Source organism: Lissotriton helveticus, chromosome 1_1 (genome assembly GCF_964261635.1).
Source record: "Lissotriton helveticus chromosome 1_1, aLisHel1.1, whole genome shotgun sequence".
Classification (NCBI taxonomy): domain Eukaryota; kingdom Metazoa; phylum Chordata; class Amphibia; order Caudata; family Salamandridae; genus Lissotriton; species Lissotriton helveticus.
In genome coordinates, this window is record NC_136057.1 from 1,586,569,425 (window position 1) to 1,586,581,602 (window position 12,178).

Here is a 12,178-nt window from a genome sequence, read left to right on the forward strand (position 1 = left end):
TGGGATACAAAGTGTATTACACAGAAAAGTGAAGGGGACTATTTGTTCCTAATTCACAGAATGTTCAGAGGATCTCGCCCCGTTGGCGTTGCTGTAATGAAAGAATAATGCAATTATTATTCACAAAAAAGATATCTCACATAATCCTGGCACACTGTCCACAGCCAAGTGACTTGAGGCCGAAATCTAGACAAAAATTTGCCATTCTATTAGTGATCGTGCCCCCTGTAAAGGAAAAGACAAGGACATGACAGACAACACATAAAACAAAAAGCACACGCTTCTATTTTGAATTTGTCGTTTTGCGGAATGTCAAAGAAAGGTGGACATTATTAAAATTGGTTCTTACTTAAGTGTTGAGTTTGATAAACTTCATGAGCCTCTTAGCGTTCTTGAGGGTTCAGTTGTGCTAATAAAGGAGGAGGGGTTTTGGTTCAAGGTTGTAACTTACAGGGTTCTGTAGATACCTCCATCCTCGTAGGTCAGTTACTCACGGTTGCTGTATGACGGGTCTATCTCCCTCCCCTTGACGCGGCTCCGCTGGAATGGGTTGCTGAGCGGACCGCGCCCTATATATACCTTCAAACAGTAGTTAAATTGTTAATTAAGAAGGCGGAAGCGTCCGTTGTTGTGCCCAAACAAGGGTAGACCGGTAATTGTTTCTCCCCGTGCGCGCTGAGGAGCTGTGGACTGTTCCTCGCGCATGCGCGGTAGCGGAGTATCAGGATGGAGTGATCGCGCATGTGCGTGGCTGAGATGTTTCTAATGCACATGCGCGGTACTCGAAAAGGCTTATTTCGTTGGCGGCGAAATAAAATGGCAGCACATTTTGTGCAAGCTCAACACTGTGTCAATGACCTCCACTGGACAATAGTGGAACAATTGTAATCAGAAACAGGGTTATTTGAGAAGGAACAAAGGTGGGTGTTCCGTCTGGGTACGACTACAAATGGCCTAAATGACGAAATTCCTTGGGGGCAATTACGACGAATCTCCCGTAAATCCATCCAAACGTACTTCCTTTGTTGCATCATGATGAATATACAACCCAAAGGATGGACAATACAGTTGTCCTCCCTACCCCACTTTGAGCTTCTAAAAACACGATTACCAAACTTGTGATAAATGATTCAAATATTGTTTTTTAATTTGAACAACCATTGTGCTCTTCCCAAATAGTATTCATGGCCCTCCCAAACCTATCATATGCTGACAATGAGCGTTCCAAAACCTTCTGCCTTTGTAGCACTTTCGCCGCCAACGAAATAAGCCTTTTCGAGTACCACGCATGTGCATTAGAAACATCTCGGCCACACACATGCGCGATCACTCCATCCTGATACTCCGCTACCGCGCATGCGCGAGGAACAGTTCACAGCTCCTCAGCGCGCACGGGGAGAAACAATTACCGGTCTACCCTTGTTTGGGCACAACAACGGATGCTTCTGCCTTCTTAATTAACAATTTAACTGCTTTTTGAAGGTATATATAGGGCGCGGTCCGCTCAGCAACCCATTCCAGCGGAGCCGCGTCAAGGGGAGGGAGATAGACCCGTCTTTCAGCAACCGTGAGTAACTGACCTAGGAGGATGGAGGTATCTACAGAACCCTGTAAGTTACAACCTTGAACTAAACCCCCCCGCTCCTTTTTTACCCTCAGGCTGCATATTAGCACAACTGAACCCCCAAGAATGCTAAGAGGCTCATGAGGTTTATCAAACTCAATACTTAAGTAAGAACCAATTTTAATAACGTCCACCTTTCTTTGATATTCCGCAAAACGACAAATTCAATATAGAAGCGTGTGCTTTTTGTTTTATGTGTTGTCTGTCATGTCCTTGTCTATTCCTTTACAGGGGGCACGATCACTAATAGAATGGCAAATTTTTGTCTAGATTTCGGCCTCAAGTCACTTGGCTGTGGACACTGTCCCAGGATTATGTGAGATATCTTTTTTGTGAATAATAATTGCATTATTCTTTCCTTACAGCAACGCCAACTGGGCGAGATCCTCTAAACATTCTGTGAATTAGGAACAAATAGTCCCTTTCACTTTTCTGTATAATACACTTTGTATCCCATGTGAGTAAGGTGGGGATTTGCGCACCCCGTCCTGAAGAAGGAGTTTTTAGACTCCGAAACATGTCGACGCTTTGGCGAGGTTAATGTACATCACTATACATTAGTACCCTCACACCACACCCTTTTAACAATATCAGTCGGAAATTCATCAAAACATTTTTACACCCCACGGCCAGGTATTTTTTAACAATCACTTATCACTTTCAAACCCCACTACTCACACAAAACCACCCTACACACACCACACATAGACTGTGTATTAGTGCTCCCACGTAGCCGTAGGTAGTAGCACGCCGCATCCCGTAGAGGTGTGCGAAGACCCCAATGATGAAGCATGACACCAAGGGTCCTTTTGGTGTGTGAGGGGTATTTTAACAAACACTGTGTGCTCCCTACCATTGTAGGGGCCACTGCAAACTCCTAAAGTGGATTCTGTTTTGTTTATAAAATGTCTTAAAAATATGCAACACTAATAATAATTAAATATGTTATAGTTTTATTAAAAATTAAAATCTGATTGACATTAAACACAACTTTTCAATTTGCTAAATATTAATACAATCTAAAACTGCTCTGTAGGAAGTTTTTATTTTATTGGGGGTGAAAATATATATTTATGAAATAAATAAATATATTTAAGTTATTTAATAAACCTCTATTTTGAAGAGGCAATGTTCTTTAACACCTAATTGTATTAATTCAATGAGTAAAATGTGTATTAATTAATTTTGCAATTATAGTTTGAAAAAAATAAAATATGTTAAATCAATTAATATACTTTAATAAATTAATATTAATAAACCTTTCTGATTTTCTCTATTCCTTCCCATAGGGCGTCCCCCTCCACAATGACAGAGATCTCCACCAAGGTGGTGGAGATCTCTGACAATGCATAAAAAGCACAAGTAGTAGTACAGCTATCCCCCCTGGTATCTTGTAAGTGTACACCTTGGAGACCATTTCCACTCGGAAATGGGGACTAACCAAAAGTTGAAAATGTCATCTAATGTGTGAGAGTAAATTTACATGTGTAGGTTTAATCATTTGTAAATTTACCATGACTAGGTACCTGTGAGTCTTAGTGCCACAATTACTTTCACATGGAATGAGCTTCAAGATGTTAGTCAATGGATATAGACTGTAAAGACTCTACAATCTTCAGTTCCTCTTTGCATGACATTTTCTATACATTGGGTTCTCATGATCTCAAGTCAATCAGGGCAAGGTTTGAGACACAACATAACAAACCATGTTTCAAGACTGTGATCCTTGTGCCCTTTGTTGTAGTTTCCCCAGGTTCGAGAAGTGTAGTTCAGTGGCTGTGACCCAATACTGCTGCAGTCAAACTCCGTGTAATACACCACAAAGAAGTGAACTTGGATTTCAAACAGGCTGGAAATGGGGTTCTTGGGTAACACCAGAAACTTGAACTGCATATTTAGGATAGATGATGAAAGACTATTGGACAGGAAATCAGCTGAGCCCTGAATGCATGAAAATCAGGCAGGTTTTCACAGCCATCTCTTTGTGAGCGACTTTCATCCCAGCATGCAATGCAGTATTCGCAAACCCACAAAGTATCTGAAGCAGCAGCAGCAGAACAACATTTCTACACACAGTAGGAACAGCAATAGTAGCAGTAGTGAAAGCTTCTATCATACATGCAAAACATAGAGAACATGTATGGAGACAATAAGCGCTTCTGTCACTCACAATATAAACACAGACAGGCATTTCAGACTCAGAAAGGAAGCCTGCAAACGCTTAGATGCAGCTTGCATGTTGTAACACAACCATCAAACAAAATGGAAGCAGGCAGTGTACTAGACTGCACTGCTAATGTACCTCATGGGACTTTGGAACAAGGAGCTCTGAAGAATAAAATGGTTTTTCTGTTTCTGCAGTGTCACCCTGAATGACTTTTCCCTTTCTGCTGAACCCTATTTTGCTGGCTATAGAACTCTGTGCACTTTACCCCTGCTAACCAGTGGTAAAGTGCTTCTTTTAACTTGGTAAAATTGGTTTACATCTGATTAGCATATTTAACTTACCTATAAGTCCCTAGTATATGGTACCAAGGTGTTTCCGGGGCTTATAATTTAAATGTCACAGGTGGGCTGCAGCACCCCTTGTACCATCCACTACAGTGCCCATTTAAACATGACTGCAGGCCTGCCACCAATAGCCATGCTGCACAGGTTTTAACTGCAAATTTGACCTATAAAAATAACCCTTTTTCACAGGACTAAAACCCTCCTTTAAAATATTTATAAGTCACCCCTTTCTAAGCCTTATTGCCCATCAAGACAAAGTGCATGGCATTTAAAAGTAGGACATGTAAAGCCTAATGTTAAGCATGCCATTACAGTGCCTTGTACCTCAGAGCTATTTTCGTTGTAACAAGGTTGGCGGTTCCATAGGGAAGCATTAGGATACGATATTAGCTTTAACCCATTCACTGCGTGCGTCGGCCAACGGCCGTCGCGAGCTCTAACTCCGTAGTGCTGTGCACGTCCGTTGGCCGACGCAGCCCTGCCCGCGCAAGGAAACGCCTACACTGCAGCGGATTTTACGCTGCGGTTAATACATTTTATCTCAGTCTAGGAAACAGCTATACATTTATTTATTTATTTTGGACTATTGCAAATTATGTATTACAAGCCCAACTCACTGTTAAGTCAGACTTTTCAATAAATTTTGTGGAAAGATGACTTTTTAAAAAGTCACATTTACCCTGCATTTTGTCCCTAGAAGCTGAATCTGTATTTTGCTCTCTCCCTTCAGCCAGCCAGCTATTAGCATTTCAATGGGTGTGAATGAGGTATGAGCATGCTCTCAAGACAGGGACAAAAAGCCTTGTGGTGTGGGGAGATGTTGTTTTGCCCTTGACAGAATGGTTTGTGGGATGGACCCAAGATTGATGAACTTCAAAGAGGTCTACTCTGTTCCAGGGAGATGTAGCTAACACCCTTGCCTGCTCCTGCTTTTTGTCCCTCCAGGCATATCTGCCTCCATTACAGTGGGCCTCTTGTTGACATCACAGTGTCAGATCCTGTTGGAGTATCAAGACCTGCTTGAGAGATCTGCTGAGGTTCTTCATTTGACATTGGGGGTTGCACTTCAAAGTAGGGAAACAGAATGCAAAAACAATTTACTGGTATCCACTGTCTGACTGAATGCTTTGCTTTGTCCTACAAGTCTTCTGTCTCTGAGTTTGTTGGGTGTACAGGGACTGCCTAAACTGGATTTTAGTGTTAACTCCTTGTGTTTGCTTTGTTCGCCTTAAGTTGGCAGCATATGCCTAGACGTGGGTCCCTTGCTCACTTTGCCACTGGATTCGAGCTAGCCTGGCTTATGAGGAGTGTTACCCCGAAACCGGTCCCAGGATGCTTGTTTTCAGTCCAGGGAAGACCTTGCTTGGCAGTTCGATCTAGACTGTTCCCATGAGGTACAGGGTCAAGGCTGATTTGCATAAGGCTGGGTCTGAACTGTGGTGGTGAAGTGAGCTAAAGAACAATGATGGATTCAACCTAGATCTGTGACTGGGGGCGAGTGTCTAAAAAGTTTCAGCGCTCGGTCCATCATCTCCTTGTGTTTGCATTGACTATCATAGGCATACTGTTCTACTCTTTGCACATTCCTGGCTTAGCCCTATTCCCCTACCTCTCATGCAACCTTTTTTTCCTTAACCTCTCATTTCTGACTTCCAATTTTGCAGCCTGAATTTGTCAATCTGTGTTTTTGGTTCATCCCACCAAGCCTGCGAGGGATGTCGGAGTGTGCAAATTACTGGGAGAAGCTCGGGAAGGTAAGAATAACCATAATTGCTGGTGAAAAAGTAAATAAAAAGTTGAAGTAACTGAACATATTGAACACTCACCCCAACCTCAGAGGTGGAAAGCGGGCTGGAGAAGTGGTGGACTGATGGAAATGGTAGTAAATGCCCCAAATGTAGCAGAATAGCAAGACATTACTCTATTGAATAACATCATTCCCCTTCCTCGAAACACAATCTTGGCATCTGACCTGCAGCAGGGCATCTGGCTTCAAAGTGCTTTTAGTGGCAAATAGAAAAGTATGGTAGCCCTTAAAGTCTGCTTGGATCAATTTTGGGTGGGATTATGATCAGTTTCTACTTAGAAGGGAAGAAGCAGTCCTGAACATTTCTTGTCACAAAGATGGTTGCCCAGCACACATTTGGGTTGGAAAACTCCTGAATAAAAAAAAGACGCTGAGCACTGCATCAACATTTATATTCTTGCTGAACTGGAATGTCTCTTCAGGTACTAATGGCTGCACTTGGAGAGCCTTGTTTTTTTTTCCTTGGAGTGGCACTTTGGCCCTCCTGTTATTGCAGTGGTCAGCCACTGGAACTACCAGTAGCCCCTCTATTTGCACAACTGATGACGATTATTTTAGGTCCTCCTGTAGGTCCTGCTGTTCCTCCTGTAGCTCAGACATTAATTGGGTACCAAGGGCGTAAATTAGACATTTTAAGAGACAAAAAAATGAAAAAAAGCTTGTAAGACCAATATCTACTTGAAAGGGAGATCCAATAGTAGAGAATATATCCACTTTCCTATAACTTCCCTGTTCATGTCCCTCCCAACCTCCCGCTAATTGTAGATGGTATCTTCATTATAAAAACATGGGAACGGACATCTCTGTAGGACATGAATACCATCAAAGTTGGCTGTAAACTATGCTCGTCCTGAAGAACCGGGTCAGAACCCAGCGGCGCCAGGGACACGCCTAAAATCTTCGGGGTCCCCCTGTCTCAATATACAAAGACACGGGATACTTCTGGGTGGCGTCAGAGACCAATTTTATTAGCTGCAGCTAGTAACAGAAATCCCAACAATACATCACAATGTATATTCCTAGGAGACTGTTCAAATTGTTAAAATAAAGTATCTCTTTTTATCCTAAAAATTCCCATTGTACACCCACTGCACCAAAATCTAACCAATGCAGGACATTATTAGACCAAATTCCACATGACGTAAACTCTTTTTGCAATGGCCCAACCCAGGAGTTAATCATTAGGAATATCCCAAATTCAATTTCAGCTAGCTGGACAAACCCATAATTAAAAAGCACAACCCATGTAATGTAATAGATGCTGAACAAGATAATGCATGTAAGGAAACTAAAGGTTAACGAGGTCCTGAACATTAAGTGGCAATCTTAGACAAGGATCAAACCAAGAGAAATTGGCTTTGCAAAGCCAGTTTCAGGTGAAGAGGTCAGTTTCTCTGCAGTTCTTTCAGAGTCGAAAGAAACCAAGTCACTTTATTCGTAGGCTGCATTTTCAGGCCTACGTGAAGGCAACACAAAATAAAATAGAATCAGGCTCGTGAATTACAGAACCTCAGTCCCCATGCTCCCAAAACCCTCTACTTCCTTTCTTGTGAACTTTTTGGTTGCAGAATTGCATGTGCTTGTTGTAAGAAGATGCCTGGGAAGGTGTTATGGCAGGAAAGGGGTTGGGATTCACTTGATTTCATGTCCATGAGAGTTTCATTTAATACACACATAGGATGTGCCACAGCGGCCAGAGCTGCCGACTAGGGAGTTGGGGATCCTGGTTCTTGTCTCGGAGTGAGCTCAACATCCTGTGATTCTAGGCAAATCACTTAATCTCCCTGTGCCCATGTATGGTGCCTGGATACCCTCACTGGGGATAAACTGTGCTATATAAAACTACAAATTACAAATATTTAATAGAAAGGAACAGACAAAAAAGTTGGGTGATGGATCAAAATGAAGACAGAATGACAGCCTGATGCCTCTCATCTGACAAACCTAATTTCCAGGACATTGCACAGTTAAGAAGGCTACAGCAAATTATATTTTGTGTCTTATTGGTTTACCAGCTGGGGTGCAGACCAAAAGCATTCCTTTCAGAACAGATAAGCCGCCAGTAATTTACTCAGATTTATCAAATAATGTATTTATTTTTATTGTAATTTTATACATCAACAAACAACATATACACTTCAGTTCAGTGTAAATCAGCACCTCAGCCCACCCATACCACACGTCATTGCTTTTTTCACATGTTCACATGCTTCCGTATAGCGGCCAGAGCTGCCGACTAGGGAGTTGGGGATCCTGGTTCAAGTCTCGGAGTGAGCTCAACATCCTGTGATTCTAGGCAACTCACTTAATCTCCCTGTGCCCATGTATGGTGCCTGGATACCCTCACAAGGGATAAACTGGGACGCCCACGAGGAACATGGCGGCGGGCTGAGAGCCGGTCGCGGCAGCGCCGAGGTGTTCTCCGATGACTAAGACGAATGGCATGCAGTAGCGAGAGGTCGCGAGCTTCCCCCTGTTAGGCTAAGCCGGCTCCTCTGTCTGTTTTTTTCGAGGTTAACCGCCGTCTGAGTGGGGGTTGCAGCAGGCGGCGCTAGGACCAGCGCACATCCGGACCCGGACCCGCTTGAGGAAACACTTCCACCGGGAGAACGCTGGCTGAGTTTACGGGCTAGGCTGCGCTTTGCAAGTACTCAACTCTGCCTCAGAGGACAGGTGTGCGAGGCAACTCAGAACGCCCCACTCGGAGAACAGCATATCTACACTTTTACCCCTATGACCTTGGTTGGTTACGTCTGGCTTGACCACTTACAGAAAAAAAAGACGGCGCTAGGACCTCCACGGACCGGCGCCTACCTGTATCCACGCTGGAAGAATGCCGACGGTGCCTATGGAGCAGATTTCGCTCCGTATTATTTAAACTTAAACTTGGAGGCCTGGCGACATATACATTTGAGCAACAATCCCATAAAACGGGATGTATGACGTTACAACGCATACTTTTACTCCGCAGACCGTTACAACGCGACTTTTACACCGCATACCGTTACAACGCATAGCGCTTAGAGGTGCTGGATAGTGGTAAGTATAATTTACTATTCTAACTCCAGTCCCCGTGGACCCTAGGGAAGGTGTTGGATAGTAAATTATACTTATTCCCTATCCTAGAGCGCCCCCCAGCGCAATGCGTTGTAATGGTATGCGGAGTAAAAGTCGCGTTGTAATGGTAGTGCGGAGTAAAAAATGCGTTGTAACAGGTGTATACCCATAAAACGGCGTCTGAGAGAAAGAAGCTTTACTCTCTTGGGGTAAGGTGTGGGGAGAAGGGGAGTAAAGTGGTAGTGACTCACGGATTTAACACTGGGAGGCTGGGCTGTTGTATGGATCAAACGCAGATTGACCTTCCAACCTACAAGGATAGTTATGCTGACTTAAGGAAAGCTCCAGTACAAGAGCCGGCAGTGTTGAAATGTACTGAGTCAGTAGGACAAAAGCCATCGGAAGCTGCTATATCTGAGACAATCGAGTCTGTTAATGTTGGGATAAGTTCAAACCCTGAAAAAAAAGGAAATATCCTCCCAATAAGAAGAAATAGGTACCAGCTGAGATCTAGGGTAGAATTAAAAGAGAAAGGGGCTTTAGAATTTGAAGAGAGGGAGCGACCTATGCCATTAACCCCTTGCAAAAGTAAAAAGAAAAAGTCTATTTTAGTTAAAAAATTTAAAGGAGTATCCCTCGAGAGCCAGGTGGTGAAAAGTACCCCATCCCTCAAATCTTTTTTCAAGGTCTTAGATCAGGCTAGGCGCACTTCTGTGCAGTTGGAGGACAACATTGGCACTATACCTTTAAAAAACCGTTACGGGGCTCTGGAAAACTTGGGAAATATGGAAAATGTGGATGAGGGAAAAGAAATGTTGGGTTCAGCGAGCTTAGGGCAGCATAAGGCTCAGCTAAATCCTCCTGAGACTGAAAGCGCAATGGCAATTAGTACTCTGGCTAACTTAAATAAAGTAACCCCAGTAGACACAGTGCAAGGAAAGCAAGATACGAGACCCAAGACCCAAGAGTCAGTCTGGAGCAGCCAAACCTGCACAAAGTAGCTCTAAGGAGTTAGAAGGAGGGACAAGGATAAACGACGTAAGTAAAGATAATCAATCAGATTCTGCTCAAATAATTTCTGGAATAAGGAGAAGCTCTGAGGACTCTTTGAGAGGTGATATGATGTCGAAATTTGAGATATCAGAAACTAACCAAAAAACAATACAGGACAGATTTGATGTGTTAGAATCTAAGTTAGAGGAGATCACTCTTCGTACAGGGAACCTTGAAACAGAAACGGCTGCTCTGAACAAAACTGTATATGGAAATCAAAAGGACATAGATCACCTAAAAGTCCAGAACAGATCATTGGTTATGGACAGTGAGCGGCTGGAGACTCAAGCACGGAGGAATAACCTAAGGATCCTGAAAATACCAGAAGGGGAGGAGTTGGAGGACATAAAGGGATTTGTTTGCAAACTCTTGAGAGAAGGTGTATTAAAAGATCGCCCGGATATAGATCTGGAGGCAGAAATCCAAAGGGTGCATAGAGACCCTTACAAGAGACGCACAGACAGGAAAGCACCCAGAAAAATATTAGTAAATTTCCAAACATACAGTGTCAAGGAGCTCATCTTGAGGAGATCCCTTTCAAAAACAGATCTCCTTTACAAGTCCAGTCCTTATTTTATTAGGTCTGATATCGGAGCAAGAACCGCACAAAGACAATGGGAGCTGGGCACTAGAATGCCGGATCTGAGGTCATTGGGAGCACATGTGCAAATGAGATTCCCAGCTATGCTCAGGATTATGTGGAAGAATAAGACCTATAGTTTCACACAGCCAGAAGAGGTTGACAACCTTTTAGACCGAATGAGAAGCGAGCAGGAGGAATAGCATTGGATAGTTCTGGTGATCACTTCAAGGAGGGAGGAAAATAAAAAAAAATGGTTGGGGGAATTTGAGAAAGTAAGTCATTGCATAAATATGCTGTATGATAAAACAGGGGGCATGATTTATTTGTGATTTAATTTGTCTCGCTAAAATACAGTTTATTGGTCACGGGCACCACCCGGTTGCTCCGAAAGGCGAAGTCATCGCCAGGTATGTTGGGGGGGTTCCTCAGGGGGGAGGGGTTCTTTGGGTGGGGGGAGCTAGGGGGAAAAATAAAAAAGAATCCTCATATATAAACAAACGTATTCTCTACAGAGGCATGGATGGGTACGAGTGGATACTAGATTCATGATTAATCCATATAAGCTTAAGGTCCTGTCATGGAACATTAACGGTATAGGGGAAAAAGTAAAACAGAATAGAATTTGTGAATTTTTAAAAAACTCAGACGCTCAAATCATAATGTTACAAGAAACACACTTAGAGGCAGCACCATGTAATTCTCTCTTTAAGAAGTCAAGGTGGGTTCAAGAAATAATTAGCTCCAGGCAATCAGGAGTCACAAGGGGAGTTTCTATTATAATTCGAGCGAACAGAGGGATAACTTTAAGAAGCTTTGAGACAGATCAATCAGGAAGATGGTTAGCTGCAGAAATATATATTCAAAACATCCCTTACTCAATTGCAGTGTATTATGGCCCAAACGAGGACAATCCGGGCCCGCTGTCCAAACTTGAAATAGCATTATTAGCGACAACTGGCCCTTTAATTTTAGGTGGCGATTTTAATTTGGTCTTCGACCAAAAATTAGATAGAACCTCTAAAGCTAAATACCATGCTCCCTCAAAATCACTTGCCACTTTAGATGCCTTAATGAAAGACTTTACACTAATAGATGTTTGGAGAAAAAAGTATAGAACCAAACCAGGCTTCACTTTTTACAGTAAGAAATATAAGAACTATTCTAGAATAGATCACTTTTTAGTTGATCAACACCTTCTCAAGGATATCAATTACCTTTCCTTTACGCCCACAGGGTTATCGGACCACGCTGTTCTGGAAATGGTAATTGATTTGAATATAACTCTTCTAAAACCAAGGTGGACACTGGAGAGATCACTTTTATTAGATAATCAAATAAAAGTAGAAGTTAAAGATAAAACATTAGAATTCTTCATAATAAATTCAGGAACTTCCTCCCCCCAAGTAGTATGGGAAACTTATAAGGCCTACTTGAGGGGAATCTTAAGCTCACTAATGAACCATAAGAGAAAGAGCATGAAAATAAAAAGAAGGGAAGACTTGGCAGCAATAACAAGAAAGGATCTTGAATTACAAAATGCTAT

At 42.6% G+C, this 12,178-nt stretch overlaps 1 protein-coding gene across 2 annotated transcripts in view; it reads left to right on the forward strand.

Annotated features, from left to right (window-relative positions):
• CSAD (cysteine sulfinic acid decarboxylase) overlaps window positions 1–12,178 on the forward strand; it is a 251,253-nt gene that overhangs the window by 211,956 nt on the left and 27,119 nt on the right. For both annotated transcript variants that reach the window (XM_078687372.1, XM_078687381.1), the window contains one exon: window positions 5,800–5,889. In XM_078687372.1, the coding sequence (XP_078543498.1) occupies window positions 5,800–5,889 (90 nt within the window). The remainder of the gene's footprint in view (window positions 1–5,799; window positions 5,890–12,178) is intronic.